General features: G+C 50.8%; 1 protein-coding gene across 1 annotated transcript; it reads left to right on the top strand.

Moving 5' to 3' along the window:
- Nucleotides 1–513: 513 nt before the first annotated feature.
- On the top strand, nucleotides 514–9,478 carry RDH14 (retinol dehydrogenase 14). Its single transcript, XM_043987087.1, has 2 exons — nucleotides 514–934; nucleotides 8,595–9,478. Exons 1-2 carry the CDS (start codon nucleotides 548–550, stop codon nucleotides 9,210–9,212), a joined length of 1,005 nt encoding a protein of 334 aa, XP_043843022.1. The 5' UTR covers nucleotides 514–547; the 3' UTR covers nucleotides 9,213–9,478.
- The last annotated feature ends 9,607 nt before the right edge of the window (nucleotides 9,479–19,085 follow it).

Raw genomic sequence — 19,085 nt, 5'->3', positions numbered from 1 at the left:
TTTGTGTCCCTCTGTAACAGGGAGAGGGCAGCTGGGTGGCACAGCGCCGGGAGTCAAGAAGACCCGAGTGCAAACCCAGCTTCAGCCTTTTTCTAATTGGGTGACCCTGGCCGAGGCACTTCACCCTGCTGGCCTCAGTTTCCTCATCTGTCAAATGGGCTGGAGAAAGAAACGGCCGACCCCTCCAGCGTCTCTGCCACTAAGAGTGGTCCACAAGTGATCTACAACAGAGCTACTCGGGCAGGGTTCATAAATGCTTATCCTCGGACGGGCCACGTTCAGAGACTGGAAGGAGAGGGCAGACGCTGAACAGCTCCGCTCTCTCCCGCCCCTGCGTGAAGGGAGGCGCCTGCGGTTGGGGTGGGGGAGGGAAACTCACGCCTTACACTCCCTATGCCCCGATACAAAGGACAGGGGGCAGCTCCTGCTGTGCCCAGGGATACTGACACTGACAAACCCGGGCTCCTCCCCCCACGTGGTTTGCGAACTACGAGTCCCAGAAAGCACCGCGCGCGAGGGCCGCGCATGCGCAATCGGCGCCCGAGCCATGGTGGCGCTGTCCTCAGCTCTGCTGGCGGCGGCCTTGGGCGGGGGGCTGTGGCTGGTGGTGCGCCGCTACCTGAGACCCGCGGGTTGGGTGACAGCCGGCCTCATGCGCGGCAAGACGGTCATCGTGACGGGCGCCAACAGCGGTCTGGGCCGGGCCACGGCGGCCGAACTGCTGCGCCTGGGGGCCCGCGTCATCCTCGCCTGCCGCGATCGCGGGCGCGCCGAGGAGGCCGCCGCAGAGCTCCGCCGGGAGCAAGCGCTGGAGCGGGCCCGGACCCCAGCGCCGCCCGCCGCAGAAGGCGGCCCCGCCGGCGAGCTCGTCGTCAAGGAACTGGACCTGGCGTCGCTGCGCTCCGTGCGCGCCTTCTGTCAAGAGGTGCTGCAGGTGAGCGGGGCATGCGCAGTGGGGCGGGGGCTGCCGCGGGGGGGGGAGTGTTGGTGAGCGGGGCATGCGCAGTGGGGCGGGGGCTGCCGCCGCTGGGGGGGGGGGGGGGTGTTGGTGAGCGGGGCATGCGCAGTGGGGCGGGGGCTGCCGCCGCTGGGGGGGTGGGGGGGTGTTGGTGAGCGGGGCATGCGCAGTGGGGCGGGGCTGCCGCCGCTGGGGGGGGTGGGGGGTGTTGGTGAGCGGGGCATGCGCAGTGGGGCGGGGGCTGCCGCCGCTGGGGGGGTGGGGGGGTGTTGGTGAGCGGGGCATGCGCAGTGGGGCGGGGGCTGCCGCCGCTGGGGGGGGTGGGGGGGTGTTGGTGAGCGGGGCATGCGCAGTGGGGCGGCTCCTCTTTCCCCCTGGGCTCACCTGGGAAGGGCTACCTGTGTGGCAGCTGGCGCACTGCGCATGCTCCGCCCATCCTCGGGCCCTCCCGCGGACCTGGGTCGGGGTGACCAGACCAGTAGAGGGTCCCGGGTGGGGGGAGGCGCAGGGAGTGCCAAGGTGTGGGGGCGGGAGGTGGGCGGCAGGTACGTGGAGCCGGAGGAAGGCTCCTGGGGCCGCGTGCCCGGCCAGCCCCTGCGGCCTCCCCGGGGTCACTCGTGGGCTTCAGTCTCTTGGCGGCCGAGAGGAGGCGCACGGTAGATAGGGGAGACTGAGGCAGGGGGACCGAGACTGGCGCGGGCTCAGGGTCTGACGGAGCCCCGGACCTGGCCCAGGAAGGCTCAGGACACGCGGCTGTGTGACCCAGGGCGAGTCCCTTGTCACACAACCTCAGTGACCTCTTGTGTAAAATGGGGGTGATCATTGCACCTCCCCCCCATCGCTGCTGTTAGGCTCAAGTGAAACCCCATTTCCTAGAAAGTTTGCCTGAAAATGTTATCTCTAGGGGAGGGGAGGAGGATAAATGGGGTGAATGAAAAAAGGAGGTATCTGGAGGCCACACCCTTCCCAGCCGCCCCGCCCCCCCCCCCAGCTAGATCAAAACATTGGCGGGAAATATTTAAAAATAAATCCCGGAAAACACCGGTTCCATTTATCCCTGGTAAATGGTAAAGTCAGCAAGCAGCCTGGGGGGCCCTCGTTCTGTTTGCATTGGACATGCTGGTGATGGGCCGCAGGTTTTAGCACCGAGCACTTGTCCCTTATCTCCACCAGCATTTCATATGTACCAGGGAGACAGAGAGAGGAGGGGAGCAAATGACCCCCTGTTGGTGCATGAGGAGATGGTCAATCTGGCCATACACCCACCCAAATGATGGGTGCTTCTCTGTGACTATCAAAACGGAGCAGGAAGATGGAAGGAGTAGCAAAGCTGTTAAAAATGACTCTGATAAACAATGGGGATAGACTTAGCTCTTCTCAGCAGTTCGATGATCCAAAACAGTTTCAAGGAACTGGTGATAGAAAATGTTCTCAACATCCAGAAAAAGAGAACTGTGGATTATGAATGCAGATTGAACCACACTGTCTCTCTTCTTTTTTGACATTTTTTCCCTTGTGCTCTGATTCTTCTTCCACAAGGTGACTAATGTAGAATTATGTTTAATGGGATTGTATATATACAACCTATATCAGACTGCTTTTTGTCTTGGGGAGGAGGGAGGGAAGGAAGGGGGGAGAAAAATTTGGAACTAAAAATCCTGTGAAAACAAATGTTGAAAACTATCCTTACATGTAACTGGAAAATAATAAAATACTTCAAAAAAGAAAGAGGAGTACACACAGAACAACAACAACAACAAAAAAATCAGGAAAGGCAGCTCCTACTTGGGAATCTGCCCACCAGAAGACTAGAATATAACTGCAGGTAGTGTCATTGCCCATGGCTGGGCCAAGTCCATCGGGGTGTCCGAGACATCTTTAAACCATCCAAGTGACCAAATACTCAGCGATGCCCATAGCCTGTGCCACACCAGCCTGCAAGAAGGTTCCTTTCTAGATTTCAACAGAATAACAAGATTTGCCTGGAAGAAGAAAAGATCAAGAATCTTGAGGGAAATCATAAGAAAAAAAATGGAAAGGAAGTTGGCTAGCAGCACCGTACCTCAATGTAAGATGATAGGTGGCAATGTCCTGGTCCTCTGAACAGTTTGGTCCTGGGTAAGAAATAAGGAAGGTGCTCAGCCCGAGGAGCCAAAAAACATAGGAGAAGCTTAGTGTTTGCTAAAGCTTAAGATCCCAAATACGGATAACCAGGAGAGCTGCCAGCAGGATCTAGGTAGAGACTAACACTTCCTGCCAAGACAAGGTCCACAGGTACACACACCGGGAGGGGCATCACGACCAAGTCAGAGGAGCAAGGAGGACATTTCTTTGTAGATCTATCAATAGGGGAAGAGTTCATTACCATCCAAGGGGCAGAGAATCAAATAAACAAGCATTTATTTTGTTTATTTTTTTGTTGTTGTTGAGGCAATTGGGGTTAAGTGACTTGCCCAGGGTCACACAGCTAGTAAGTGTCAAGTGCCTGAGGTCAGATTTGAACTCAGGTCCTCCTGAGTCCAGGGCTGGTGCTTTACCACTGCGCCATCTAGCTGCCCCAGCATTTATTTTTTAAGACACTTTTGATGGCACAAAATATAAAATTTTGTACATAAAGCCAATTCATCTAACTTTAGAAAGGGTTCACATAACCAGAGGGAAGTACTTGCAAAAGTTTTCTCTGATAAAGGTATCTTGCAAGATATATAAAGTAAGAGCCATTCCATAATGGATAAGTAGTCAGAGGATAAGAACAGGCGGTTTTGTTTTTAAGGAAGAAATCTAAACTAGCAATAGCCATTTGAAGGGAAAAAATGGTTCAAATCACACATCATTAGGAAAATGCACTTTAAAGAAACTCTGAAGTTCCAGCTCTTACTCCTCAGACTAGTAAATTTGATGACAAAAGAAAATGACCTTGTGTGATGATCAACTGTGATAGAGTTAGTTCTCCTCAGCAATGCAGCGATCCACGACAGTTCCAAAGGTACCATGATGGAAAATGCTCCACATGCAGAAAAAAGAACCATGCAGCCTGCGTGCAGACTGAAGCAGACTATTTTCACTGTGTTGTTTGGTTCTGCTTTCTGGTGGTTTTCCCTTTTGTTCTGAGTCTTCTTTCACAACATAACTAACGTGGAAATATATTGAACATGATCATCCTGTAGAACCTATATCAGATTACCTGCTATCTTGGGGAGGTGGGGATGGGGGAGGGAGAAAAATGGGGAACTCCGAATCTTACAAAAATGAATGTTGAAAACTATCTTTACATGTAATTGGAAAAGATAAAGTAAAAAATACTTAAAAAAAATGACCCATGATGAAGGAGTTGTGTGGAAACAGGAGCATTGGCCTGGGGTTGTTGGGGCAAGGGGTGGGCTCGAGCCATTCTGGAAAGCATTTTGGCCCAGTGCCCATGAAGTTCCAGAACTATGCATCCCCTTTGACACAGTGGCACTAGTATTAACAGTAGTGACCGTGTTAATGATGAGCTTTTGTGGCCTGTCTGACTTTATTCCCATTTTACATTTGAGGAAGCTGAGGCCAGGAGCAGAGAAGTGACTTCCTCAAGGTCACAAAACTAGTAAGTATTTGAGGCAAGATTTGAACTCCAGTCTTCCTGACTCGCAGTCTAGCCCCTTAACCACCACTGCCTCCCTATAAGGCTTATAGCCAGAGAGATCAAGGGGGAATGCCCAAGATTAGCCTTTTGTCTAATGGCAAAGGACTGCCCATCAATGGAGTATAATGGAATACTCCCCACCTTGTTAGAGATAAAGGGCTGGCTGCAGAGAGGACCTGGAAGACTTGGTGAGCTGAGTCAGTGGAGGGAACAGAGCCACCCCAAACAGCAGCACTAAACACCAAGGGTCTGGACAGCCCGAAGGGTTTGGGTCAGTGCAGTGACAGACCCGTGCTGCAGAGTGGTCCTCATCTCCTGACAGCCTTGTTACAAGGGTTTCGTGCCCCATCCCCTGAAAATGTCTTTGGGAAAAAACTTCCAGAGGGTGAGTAGAAAAGCGCTCCTTTCTCTCTTCAAATTCCAATTTCTTTATGAATATTGAAAGAAAAACAAAACCCAGGGTATCCAGGAAATGGCTGATAGTGCCACCTGTTAACAGCGACAAGTAGGAAGGAGTGGCATTTGTCACTTTTTCCTCTATTTCCCACAAAAAAGGAGAGATGGCATGGTAGAGTGATGGAGGAAGGTCACTGATCTCCAACAAGGGGGAACCCAGAATCTGTCAGATGATGCTTTCTGCTTTGGGAGAGCTAATGCCTAAGACTTTCCTTCTGTTGAGCCCTTGCTTGGAGCTCGGCTCTCTGGGGCCCCCTCACCCCACGTGTGGCCTTCCTCTTCGATGCCTTCACAGAGAGCCTCCCCCTCCCAAAAAGCCCTGCTGAGTCTACTCTTCAGTCCCCCTAGTTCTTTCATCATGCTCATTGGCCTTTCTCTAGCATCTTAATAACCTGCTTAACGTGAAGTTCCCAGAACTGAACCTGCCCTCCACATGTGCCCAGACCAGTACAGTGAGACCTGGCCATCTTCTGCCCTGATGCTAGGCTTCTCCTCAAAGTCTAGGATCAGAATGACCTCTGCTGGACCACTCCATGTTGATACCAAGCTTACAATTCATGAAGATGCCCAGACCTTCTCTGCCCTCCCTGCCCCACCCCCAGAGGAGGCCTGGTATCCAGCCAGGCCTCCTGGCACAGGGAAGAGAAAGACAGACGGGAATTCCCAGTAAGGGAACCTCTGGTTGCATGGAGATCTCCCGGATTGCAGCCCTCTGCCCACAGCTGAGGCTCATGCTGTTTGGAGGGAATAACCTGGAAGAGCAGAAGGTTTTGACACCCCTCCACCCCACACTGATGTGCAAATTCCCCACTGTAGAGACCCTCTTACCTCTTCTTTGTTGGGTGATGCTTGCAGCTCTGGGAACTTTTGACTGTTCTCCCCCCCCCCCCAGGATCAGCACCATGTAGTGCAGCAGTCCTCAGGACCCCTTACACTCCTCCAAATTATTCCCCACCCCAGAGCTTTTGTTTCTATTGGCCATGTTGTTTTTCAGTCATTTCTCCGTTGTGTCTGATGCTTTGTAACCCTATTTGGGGTTTTATTGGCAAAGATACTAGACTCGTTTGCCATCCCCTTCTCCAGCTCATTTTACAAATGAGGAAACTGAGGCCAGTAGGGTGAAGTAACTTGCCCAGGGTCACGCAGTTAGCAAGTGTCTGAGGCTGGATTTGAACTCTGGTCTCAGGAGTCTTCCTGACTCTAGGCCCAGCACTGTAACCACTGTACCACCTAGCTGCCTTTTATATTGGTTATATCTAGCTATCATTGCTACATTATAAATTAAAACATCCTAGTATTATCCTGATAATAATTTATCCTTGTAGACCCCCTGCAAAGGTCCCCAAGACCACTCTGTGTAATAGATAGAAAAATGTCCTTCAAAGCAACAAGACCAGAGTTCACCCTGCCTCTGACATGTTGTCTGTGTGACTCTGGGCACATTGCCTGACCTCTTAGTGTCCCAGGCAGCTGAAGGGATATTGGGAGAGGGAGCTCCCTAAACCAGGAACATTGCAGGGGTTGTCATGGAATCCTGTTGTGCTGTAAGAAAGGATGAGCAGGCAGATTTCAGAGAAACCTGCAAAGACTGAAGTGGACGGATACTGAGTGAAGTGAGCGGAACCAGGAGAACATTGTGCACAGTAACAGCCCCACTGTGTGATGATCAGCTGTGATAGGCTTGGCTCTTCTCAGCACTGCAAGGATTCAAGACAATTCCAAAGGACTCAGGATGGAAAATGCTCCATACCCAGATAAAGAACTATGGAGTCTGAATGCAGACTGAAGCATGCTATTTTCACTTTTGTTGTTGCTTTTTTTGTTATTGTTCTTTTTTGTGTGTTTTTTTCCTTTTGTTCATATTCTCTTACAACATGACTAATGTGGAAATATTTTTAACATGATTTTAATATATAACCTATATCAAATTGCTTGCTATTCTCGGGAGGGGGAGGAAAGGGAGGGGGAGAGAAAAATTTGGAACTCAAAAAATATCTTTTCATGTTATTGGAAAACAATTTAAATACAGTTTTTTAAAAGAACATTTCAGGGTTGGCTCCCCCGTTCCAACAACTACACCCAACTAACCACTATTTAAAAACAAAAAACTCTACCCAGAGTCTAAGCTTTAATTTGTCAGAGCTATAGCAAGTCCTGGCAGAAATCTAGCAAACTATGGTCTGTTGCAGGAGTCCATGAGGCCCCCTTCTCTCTATCAGCCAGTATCAGGCATGGACAGGGCCAGAGGCCGCTTTAGGGCCGAGGACAGCAGTGCATCCTGGGTCTGGAGGCGGGAGAGGGAACAGCTATGGCGGCTCTCCCTGCAAGGGAGAGCGAGCAACTCCTTAGAAGTCCAAGCTGTTTTTCAAATTGAACTCAGTCCCTGCCTCTACTGATCCCTCCCCCATTCCCCGCCCCCCCCCCCATACTAATATCTACTCCTGCCCCTCCCCCCAAAAAATGACCTAGTATTTCTTCCCACGTTTTTTCCTGTGCTTGTCTGTGTGTGTGCTGCTCCACCCTCTAGGAAGTAAGGTGAGAGCTGCCTGGCTGCTGCTGCCTGACTGATGGTGGACTTTGTGTGATTCTGGACAATAGGGAGCTACTGAAGACTTTGGAGGAGCAGAGTCATGTTTGAGTGCAGAACAGGCCTGAGGCCATGGGAGGAGTTGAGGTCAGGGAGTGTGATAAGGGAGAAACATTGTGGGAGTAGAACTGACAAACCTGTGGGCTTGGTGAGAGCAGGATGAGGCGAGGAGAACCATCTGAGAAGAGCGGGGCCCACACCGGAGACAGAGAGAAGGCTCAGGAAGATATATCATGGCTTCCATTGGGATGGCGAGGGGAAACTGCTCGGGCTCACCCCAAGACAGCAGCTGCATGCTGCCTCTGTAGGTCAGGAAGTCATTGGCTTAGCCATTGTCATAGGAACCATGGCATTGGAAGGGATTGGGGGAGGGAGGGAGTAAAGAGAGAGAAGAGGCGGGACTCGGGACAGACCCCTGGCCCTGACTCCCCCCAGCCACCCGGGGGCAAGCAGGGGTGGCCCCAGCTCAGTGGCTGGTGGAGCCAGGGAGCCTGAGGAGGAGCAGTTAGGTGAGAGGAGGTGAGGGACTAGCTGGAGAGAAGTCCTCCAGTTGGGCGTAGCCCCAGCAGTTCAGGGAGCATCCTCTACACCCTAGCAGGGACCGTGAGCCACCTCATCAGAGGAAGGACCCACTCCCAGTTCCTCCAACACTGTAGAGACCCTGCCAGAAGGGGAGGGTTTGTTTCAAGATGTTTTAGAAGCCAGACCCGTTCCTAGTTGGTGTGTGAGATGGATAAGTAAGCCTTGCAAGGATGAGACCCAAAGTCCCAAGTCTGGGATTCCCTGTCTAAGGCTGGCGCTGGCTGGCTGCCTGGGGTGTCTGATCACAACATGGCTGCACTGGGCAGAAAGCGCTGAAGGCTGTGGGCAGTCTCTCCAGTTGGGTGAGACTCCAACAGGAAAGTGTGGCTTTGGCATCGTTTGGGCCAGGGGTCACGGCCCTCTGCCCTCTTTTCTTTGTGTTTCAGGAGGAACCCCGGCTGGATGTCCTGATCAATAATGCAGGGGTCTTCCAGTGCCCATACACCAAGACAGAGGACGGCTTCGAGATGCAGTTTGGGGTGAATCACCTGGGCCACTTCTTGCTCACTAACCTGCTCCTTGACCGCCTCAAAGACTCGGCCCCCAGCAGGATTGTTGTAGTTTCCTCCAAACTTTACAAATACGGAGAAATCAACTTTGAAGATTTAAACAGTGAGCAAAACTATAATAAAAGTTTCTGTTATAGCCAGAGCAAGTTGGCAAATATTCTCTTTGCCAGAGAACTTGCCCACCGCCTCCGAGGCACAAATGTGACTGTAAATGTGCTCCATCCCGGCATGGTCCGAACCAATCTGGGGAGACACATAAACATCCCCCTCCTGGCCAGGCCGCTTTTCCACCTAGTGTCCTGGGCTTTGTTCAAGACCCCTGCAGAAGGAGCCCAAACCTCCGTCTACCTGGCCTCGTCCCCAGAAGTAGAGGGTGTGTCGGGGAAGTACTTTGGGGACTGCAAAGAGGAGGACCTGCTGCCCAAAGCGATGGACGAGTCCATTGCAAGAAAACTCTGGGACATCAGTGAAGTGATGGTGGGCATCCTAAAGTAGCTGTGGAGTAGCTGGGCAGGCCAGGCTGCGGGTGGTGCAGTGCAGGCGGGCCCTCCCTCACTCAATTTGTGAGAAAAGGATCATGGGAACCTGAACAGCTCCAGAGCCAGCAGACAAAGCTGGGCCCCCCCTCGAGGCCACACAGAAGTCCTGTTGGTTGAGCTTTAGCCCGCATGTGCTTGGATTAAGAACCGGACAGGCATCCCTGGCACTGAGGAGCGCTGGGGAGGGCCCTGGCCTTGTTGGAATAAACACTCTTGATCGAACTCGCCATGGTGTGCTTCTTTCTATGCGATCAGCCGCACTGGCCGGCCCCACTTCCCACTGAGCCCCATATTATTGCAGACATCCCTCCAGGCCCCACCGTGGGTGCCGGGCGCCATCCCTGGCCTTTCTCTACTTCCCCAAGTTGCTGCTTTGTTCTCACGGTAGAGCCCGCATCATTTCAGAGTCCCCGCAGCATCCAAGTCCCCTGTATCTTATTTAAATGACTGTTTTTTAGTTTTCTGCCATCCCAACAAAGTGCAGAGAATTCTCTGAACACAGTGCGCTTGAAAGGGACCCGCTATTGTTGTCGCTCTTGTCAAGGGCGAAAGCAGCTGCTGCTTTGAAGTCCCTTTTTAAGGTCTTTCTCAGCATCGACTCTCTGAGCACAGGACACTGGCAGACGGTAAATCACAGCTGTCTTCTGTCCGTGTTGGACATGATGCTTTGTGATCCAGAACTGGAACGTTTGTAGCATCCCAGGTGTGGCCGTGCAGGTGTTGTCAGTGTGGCTGCATCCTGCGCTCCCCGCTTCTTCAGAAAAAAACCGTTAATCCTACAAAGGGCACTGCAGAGCTTAGCAATATGGACAGGAAATCAGCCCGAATGTTCCTTGGGAAAATCGGAGCTAATAAATCTGTCCTACACCTCGACTTCATTAAAAGGGGCTCTTTATTTCAAGGCATGCCATCTTTTCTGCATTTGGAGACATGAGGCCTTTCAGTGGATTCAGGTCTCCCCCCCTCCCACTCCCCCCAAAGTTGAGCTTTTTGAGTGGGAAAAAATGTTCTTTGTGGCAGTGTTATAAAAGGGGCCTATTAATTTAGTAATGATGAAGAATGAAGCGCTCATCTGGGAAATACCAAGGCCAAATGGGCTGCCATTTGGAAGCCATCCTTCCCACCCCGGTGTGGGATGAAGTAAGAGGCTCTGTAATGGCTCCAGTGCAATGAGCAGCTCCCTGGCCGGCGGGCCAGCTCAAATTCGTGGAGTGCCCAAGCACTGTTTCTGCTTCTCCTTTCCATTGCTCACCTTTAGGCCCTTTGCAGAGGGATCAAAATGATTCATGTCGTTGCTTTTGCTCTTTGCAGTCAGCCCTGGTTAAAGGTCGGGGAGAGGAAGAGAACTATTTACTAGGTATTGCAGTTGGGCAGTTACACTCTCCTTCTGGCCCTCACTTTTCTTTTCCATAAAGTGGGCTTTTACTGGGTGGTTTAGAGACTTGACAATACCTGAGACCAACTAATGTAATGAAGGAAATGGGTTATCAACATTCAAGTAGGACAAACAGCATTTCATTTGTGGGAGGGAGTAGCCATATATTACATGCACACACGCACATATGAGCATTGATTCAGGCGGCATAGAATACCATGGAGACAGAGAAGCTCCTCTTCTAGAAGGACGTGCAGAATAGTCCAAAATGCAGAAGTGAAAACACTTTGTTAGGAAAGGATTCGTGAACTCTATGCACTTTTGGTGAGGCCACCAGCAGACCCCACACTTCCTTCATTTAGAATCATGGGAAAAATAGGCCCCTTCCTCCAACCACTTTGCTTGCTTTGGATCCCAAACCGGTAGAACAAAGAGTGCTAGAGTGTACCACAAACCAGCAGGGGAACCTCGTTCAGGCCTCTTACCTCTTTCTAAGCCTCTTTGGTTCTCTGTGAAACAAAAAGGTTGGATGAAATTTCTAATGCCCCTTAAAATGTTCAGATTGGATGATTTCATGGCCACTGTGACTACCGACTGCAATGAGAAATGGTAGCCCAGGAGGGCCAAGCAGACCTAAATAATACAAGCTACCCTGAGAATATCACAGGACGATTTAACAACTAGCACTTAGATAGTACTTGAAGGTTTGCAAATATTCTTTCATTTGATGCCACCCTGGAATAGAGGAGCCCTTTTTATCCCTATTTCGCAGTTGAAGAAACTGAGGTAGACAGAAGTCAGATGACTTGCCCAGGGTAACACAACCAGTAAGTGTTTGAACTTGGATTTGAACTCAGTTCTTCTGGACTGAGGACTACCCACTTTACCACCTGAGATCATAACAATGACCCCACCTAAGTCATCAAGATGAGGCTGGGGGGTTCATGTCTCCTGCCTAGGAGGTAGGGGAGTTTCTACCACACTTGGGAATATTCTCAACAAAAATTGTGGGTTTGAAGAAGGCTCAGGTATCCGGAAAATTCACTGATGGGAGATGCTGGTGAATGAGGGGCTGCTCTCTTGCTGGATGTTGTGCAATAACACGGTCTGGTCCGTGCAAATGTTGGGGGCCAGGGGCAGGGGCAGGGGCAGGAAAGTAGAGAAAAGGACTGAAATGCCCTCCATTGACTGCTGCCCACAAAGGCCCTGGAGGCCAGTTTGCCTATAAGCAGAGCCGCCTAAGGTGAGGAAGTATGGGACTGACAGCCTGAGGCCCTGAACTATGCCATCCAGTGGGTCCTCGCTCAGCCTCACAGCTCCTGTTCCTCCTTCTCTATCTTTTCTAATGTTGGGGAAGCTGTTTGTTGAAGATGCTGGAAGCCTGGACAGCATGGGGCTGGGGCTGGGGCTGGGGGGGGGGGGGTGTTTGTTTTTTGTTTTTTAATCTGTCTCCAGCCAGAGTTTGGGAGTGAGCAGCTATCTCCCCCCAGCCCCCTGGTCCCACAAATCTGTTGTGCCTGGCCAGAGATCTGAAGCCTGCATTTGAATATTTAATTGATTCCAAATGTCCTCAGGAACATTCAGATTGGAGCATGTTCGTCATCAGCCGTTAGGAAGCTGCCCCCCAGACAGCCTCAGATGTTACTACAAGCCTCCTCCCAGGGAGGGCGATCCTGTTAGTTGTAGGTAACATGAAAGGAAGGAGTTTAATCTGAGCAGGAAGAAAGACAGAACCGACTTCCCTGTGACTAAAAGGGCATTTGGTCAGCTGTGTCCAAAGTTACTAATAGCCTTCACTTAACAGACAGAGAAGAGAACCTGAGCCTTCCACCCCTCAGAGCCCCTTCAGCAGCCCCCACCCCAGCCCAGAGACAGCGTGGAGCCCTGAGAGGTGGCAGAGCTTCAGAGAGGTCCCCTTTCGCTCCCTAGTCAGCTGTGAACCTAAGGCTATGTGGCCAAGCCAACTCTCTCTCCCCCAGGAAGTGCTGCCGCTAAGGGGGCAGATACCTGCCAATAAGCCGCATTTCCATATAACGACCCAGGAGGCCAGGTGGGTTTCCATCTTGCCTCAGCCCCACCTGTCCCCAGTGGCCTTGGTGTGCCCACTCTCTTACATTTGCCCCTGAATTCTTCCTCTGAGAAGCAAGGGAGGTGTCAAAGGGCCCTGGCTCATTCTGCAATTCTCTACCTCCCTCTCCCTGATTTCTGCCGTGCCCTCCATGATAGGGGTCCCAAGAGACAGGCGGAGGGTTCTGCTGCCCAGTGTGAGCAGCAGTCTGGGCTGGGAAAAAGTCATCTGGCTCCTGTTCCCCGGAAAAGGGGATTTCCTCCTCTCCCTGGATGTCCCCCTAAAGTCATCACTGGCTGCAAGTCCTTCACCCCCTTCTCCTCATGGGGTACCCAATGTCACCTCCTTTATTTGCCAGGAAGCACTGTTCTCTTCTCAACTCTCCCCAGAGGCAAGCCTTAATAAATGACTTGAATTATTGACTTACAGACGTGAATGTGAAAATATGTTCTATTGTAGGCCTTGAGCTCTGCTACAGAAAATTCATGGCACCATCCAATCTCTGAGTTTGAAATGAAGACATAAGCTGGTAGCTAGGTGGCATGGGGCCTGGAATCAGGAAGACTTGAGTTCAAAGCCGGTCTCAGACACTCACTAGCTATGTGACCCAGGGCTAGTCACTTCACCTCTGCCTGCCTCAGTGTCCTCATCACTAAAATGGGAATCATCACAGGACCTTCTTTCTTCACAGTATTGTTGTGAGGATCAAATAAACTAACATTTGTAAAGGGCTTTGCACAGAGCTTGGCTCATAGTAAGTACTAGAGAAGTGTTAGCTGAAGGTATTATTATAGTTACTGGAAGGGCAGGCCCGAGGTGACTCAAGCACAAAGGTGCAGAGATCATTGGATTATTACTTTGGATGGTGGCCAGCATCCTCAGCTAGTCTAGAGACCCAAGCCATCACCAGGCTGCAGCATTATCAGCTGGTGTCCACGTGGGACTTTTCGGACCAGACTTGTGATTTCACTGGTCTAGGGAACTCTGTACCTTCTCTTGACCCAGAAGGGTGAAGGGGCTTGCCCAGGGTGGCCACCAGTGTGTGTCATAGGTGGGGCTTGCACCCAGGCCCTCCAGACTGCATAAGAGGCTGCATGATAAGGTCTCTGGGGGGCTGCAAAGTGTGTGCATTTTATTTGATTTCTGCTACAGCATTCTAGGGTATCACATTTTGTAAGAAGATAGAAGTTGGGACTTGCCCATGGCTATGCCTCAAGCGAGCCCAGCTCCTGGGCTCAGTTCCTCCCTCAGATGCTTACTAACCTTGGGACCTAGGAAAGCTCACTTCAACTCTCTGTGCCTCAGTTTCCCTACTTGTAAAACGAGAAGATTGAACTTGATCGCTTCTAGGGTGCCTTCTAGCTTTAAATTCTCTAACCCTAAGGGTTCTAGGCTGCATTTGAACCCAGACCTTCATGTCTCCACAGAGTTCTCCAGATACTAGGCCCCACTGTCATCAGTTGCTTGCTACTGCAGACATGAGGGGAAATGATGGCTTTAGGTAGATGCAGCCTTCGATTGAAGGGGGGGGGTGTGTGTCAATGGAGTAGCAGAATGCCCTAGTATTGGTTCATGATTATCTTTGTGTGCCTGCCTGCGTGCATGTGTGCCTGTTTGCCTTTGTGGGGACAGGTGACGGTCATTTTAGATGGAATGTGTGCCCAGCGTGCTCCCGGCAGATTGGGGTACCGGCAAGGCCTGGGAAATGAGCAGCCTCGTTGTTTGGGGCCAAAGCAGGCAGCCCGCTTTCGGCCGGCCATCCATGAAAGGACAGGAAGTGCTTCACGTCACGTCGGAGGTGTCGGGCCCAGCGTTCTGTTGACAGAAGCCGACTCTGCGCAGGGGTTTTGTGTTAATGTAATCAAACACTTCAGAGTCGGAGGCAGCCCTGGAGAGCCCGGTCCACCCACCTCAGAGTTTATCTTTAGCTCATCTGGAAGAGTTTATTTTAAACACTGAACATTGTTTGCTGCTGTTGAAATGAAAGTGAGAGGGTCGCAAGCTTTCTTCCCGGGCCATCTGGCAGCTTTGGTGATGGAGCGTGGGCTCGGATCCGGGCGACCCCGGCGGGGGGAGGCGCTGCCCGGGTGGGGGTCGTGCAGCTGGCTTGGCCGCACTTGAAAGAGCCCCCACGAGGCTGTCGGAGTCTCAGGACGGGGTGGGGGGGGCGGGGAGAAAGAAGGGCAGAGGGCTGGCTGACCAGGGCCCCGGAGGCAGCCGCAGAGAGACAAGGGCGCTGAGGACGTCATGTTCCAGCCCTCCCCAGCCTGTGCCCGGCCACCTGGGCTCCGTCCGAAAGGGGCAGCGGGTGGGCACGGGACGCGCGGGGACCCGAGCTTTCTAAAGGGGAGGCCCACCCCTCGACGAGGGGGGACCCAGAAGAATTATTCCCCCGCACACTCAGGGCTTCCCGGGCAAAAGCCCCCGAGAAGCGGACGGTTCAGGGTCCTCATCTCCATTTACTGAGACTCCTGCCCAGGACTGGGAGGCGCTTTATTTTGGCATTTGATCCTCAAAACAACCCTGGGAGGTGGGTGCTGTTATTATCCCCGTATTACAGATGAGGAAACTGAGGCAAAACGAAGTTCCTGGCGCCAAGCCCAGCACTCTATGCACGCACCACCCAGCTTAATGCCGCGTATGGAGCGGGTTCTTGATAAACGCTGCCTCAAATTACATTTGCGGAGAAGTGCAGGAAGAGGGGAACTCTGCTCTGTCCACTATGCTGGGGCGGCTCCCAATGTGGGGTTTGCACAGAAGCTAGAGAGGGGTTGGGACCCTTACCTGATAGACGACCCACACATAATGGAGAATCAGATTGTAGTCATGAAAAAAATGGATTTCTTCTCAAAAGCAGGTGTGACATGGGAACCTGGGCGTGTAGGGCAAGGACTCACCGACTCCTTGGGGTAGAGGAGACCCTATGAGGTTTTGCTGTTCCCATTTTGTGGAGTGGAAACCTGAGGCTCCAGCAGTGAAGCTACTTATACTAGGTCATACAGCTTCTAACAGGGCCAGGAATGGAACCCACATCTCTTAACTCCAGACCCAGGGGTCTACCCCAGCTGAATCCTAAGGCAGGAAGCAAGCATTTATGAAGCATTTATTGTGGGCCGTTGTGCTTAGGACTGAGATGTCAGGACCTGGGTGGAGTGTCCACACAGGTCTCCTGAAGTGCCCAACAGATATGTAAATGAAGGTCAGGTCAGCTAGGTGGTGCCATAGTGCATGGAGTGCCAGGCTTGGAATCAGGGAAAGCTGAGTTCAAATATGGCCTGAGACACTAGCTGTGTGACCCTGGACAAGTCACTTAAGCCCATTTGCCTCAGTTTCTCCATCTGTAAAATGAGCTGGAGAAAGCAAACCACTCCAGTATTTCTGTCAATAAAATCCCATGGGGTCAGGAAGAATTGGACACAACTGGAAAAAAAATGACTCAATGACAACAACAACAACAACAGCAGCAGCAGGGAGGGCCAGGAGTTGCAAAAGTCCCTGAATCTGCTTTGAGCTCTTACTTTCAGCCCTTGAATTCATCCAACAAACATTTAATGAACCCCTGGTAATGAGCCACCTTTCTTTCCACCCCTTTCCCAAAGACTGATCATCAAATCAAAATCACCACTGCTGTGGAGAAGGGTGAGATCATGCATTTCCCTTTGCCTCTATTTGGAGCCTTCCCCTGTCTCTCTGATTCTGTCCGAGGCGCCCCCAAGCCAAGGTTTCCTTCCTGGACCACTTCTCCCTCCTCTCTCCCTGGCCCAGGTCCTTGCTCTTCTTCTCTTCCCCACTATGCCACTGGGCTCTCAGGAAGCCCCCTATAACCCAATTTTAGAAAAGGAAATTGAACAAGCAATCAATGAAATTCCTAAGAAAAAATCCCCAGGACCAGATGGATTCACAAGTGAATTCTATTATTTAAAGAACAATTAATCCCAATACTATATAAATTATTTGAGAAAATAAGTGGAGTCCTGCCGAATTCCTTTTATGAGACAAATATGACACCCAAACCAGGAAGAGCCAAAACAGAGAAAGAAAATTATAGACCAGTCCCGCTAATGAATATTGATGGAAAATTTTTAAATAAAACACTAGCAAAAAGGAAGCCCCTATTGTCATGCTTTCTACTTGCCCTTCCTATGGGCCCTGGGCTCTCTTCATAAAAGTGGCATTGTGTGCATTCGGTGTACACGTGTGACCTTCTCCCCAAGAATGTAAGCTCTGTAAGCACAGGGATTGTTTCTTTTCACTTTGTCCATATCCAGAGCGTGTAGCAGAGTCCTGTTCACACAGAGATTTAATAGAGACCCGACTTACTGAATATGTTATTTTCTTTGATCTCTGGTGTTCAGAGCTCCTCACTGAATTGTAATGCTCCTTTCACCTCCCCAGGTACTCTTGGATCCAGCCCCACCAGCCTCCTGGGTGTTTCTTAAACACGGCCCTACATCTCTGGTCTCTGGGCAATCTCTCTGGCTGTCCCCTATGGCTGGTCTTCCCTCCTCTTCTGGTTTCTTCCTCCTGATACCCACAGGAAGCTTTTCCGGATCCCTTGCCATTGCAGAGCCTTCATCCCCATGACCATCTCCAATTCCTCCTATTTACACCTTGTTTGTGCACAACTGTTTGCACATCATCTCCCCCCATTAGACAGGGAGCAACCCAAAGGCAGGATCTTCTGTTGTTTGTATCCGAAGCACTTAGCACCCGTGCCTGGAACATAGTAGGTGCTTCTTAAGTGCTGGCTGAGGGACTTACACTGTGTGACTTTATATGCGTCACTATCCTTCTCTGTGCCTCAGTTTCCCCCTCTATAAAATTAGGGCATTTCACTGAGTGACCTTGGTCTGGGAGGCTATAATGTCACCAAGGTAGTAAGGGACAGAATTGGGATTCAGACTCTAGTCCCAAACTCAGGGCAACCTAAGAGTAGCCATCTCCTTTTTCTAAGCTTCTGTTAAATGAACACTTCAGGCCAGATGATCCCTAAGGTGACCCTCAACTCTGACATTCCCTGCAAATGACTTCAGTGACTGCCCTGTATATTTCCATGATGTCCTCTTGTCGTGTGGCACCTGGAATAACTCACATGCCCATTTTACTTTACAGTTTGCTAAGGTCTTTCCTCCCAGTATCCCAATGCAGTAAGTAGTGCAAGCATTATTGACCCATTATACAGAGAAGGTAACTGAGGCTGAGAGAAGAAGGGATTGGCCTGTGCTGAGTAAGAGTCAGCAGCCAGATTTGAAGGCAAGTCCTTGTAAGGCCAGGCCACAATCCCTCCCCATCATTCCTCACTGCTCCTCACCTGTGCTTTATGATCCCTGATTACTAAAGCCCACACAGACATTCCAGTCTACATGACTAATGGTAGTGACTGTTTGGCATTTGTTGTGCAGTATAGTTAATACTTAAATATTTGGGCACATGCTAAATAATGTTTCATCGCCTGTCCTTCTTGCACCATCCTCAGGGCCCTATGCCGGCCAGGAACAGATAAATTATCATAGCTCTTGTCCAAGAAGCATATTTCTGCGGTAATTGATTGGAGGAAAACCAGGAGAGCAGAGACATAGAGAGAAGGTCAATAATTTCAAAAACTATAGATGACTCAAGGAAGAGAAGGTTTGGGAAAAGACCATTGGTCTTGGCAGTGACAAGGTGCCTAAAGAGGATTTGATGTAAAGGAAAAAATTAATGATTTTGTTATTGTTGGTCAGTCATTGCAGTGATGTCTGAATTTCCATGACCCCATTGGAGATATTTTCTTGACAAAGATCCTAGAGTGTTTTGTCATTTCCTTCTCCAGCTCATTTTACAGATGAGGAAACTGAATCAAACAGGGTTAGGTGACTTGTCCAGGGTCACACAGCTAGGAAGTGTGATTTGGACTGAGGAAGATGAGGCCTCCAGGCCCAGCACTCTAGCTGCCATCATTCCAGCTTTCCAAAAACTAAAAGGGGAACACTCCTCTTTGAAAGTGAGTGAGCACCATGTTCTTGGAGGTCTTCGAGCCCATGGTGACTTGCCAGGACTGTTATCCTGGACATGAATGGGTCAGACTAGAGGACCCATTCCAACTCGTAGACTATAATTCTGGATCCTACTTCAGGTACTGATGGGATGTACCTTCCGGCCCCAAGATTCTGTGAACCCTGCTGGGCCTCAGTGGAAAGTGTAGAGAAGCTTAAAGTAGAAACAGAGTTTTCATAAGATGGAAAAATGAGATCTGAAGGGAAAGGGAGGTCACCCAGTCCAGACCCTTCCCTTTGCAAAGGTGGGAAGAAGGAAAAGATTCGATAGGTTTGGAGTCTGGGACAGATTTAAATCCTGGTTCTCTGCCCCTCATCTATAAAATGAGAAGCTTGTTTTGCATGTTTTAA

Source organism: Dromiciops gliroides, chromosome 2, assembly GCF_019393635.1.
Source record: "Dromiciops gliroides isolate mDroGli1 chromosome 2, mDroGli1.pri, whole genome shotgun sequence".
Classification (NCBI taxonomy): domain Eukaryota; kingdom Metazoa; phylum Chordata; class Mammalia; order Microbiotheria; family Microbiotheriidae; genus Dromiciops; species Dromiciops gliroides.
This window is presented reverse-complemented; position numbering and strand designations above follow the sequence as displayed.

What these genes read in the sequence shown, in the direction of transcription:
- RDH14 (XM_043987087.1), top strand. Translation starts at nt 548, where the DNA reads ATGGTGGCGCTGTCCTCAGCTCTGCTGGCGGCGGCCTTGGGCGGGGGG. An exon ending in TCTGTCAAGAGGTGCTGCAG is followed by an intron (nt 935 to 8,594) that starts GTGAGCGGGGCA and finishes TTTGTGTTTCAG; the next exon opens with GAGGAACCCCGGCTGGATGT.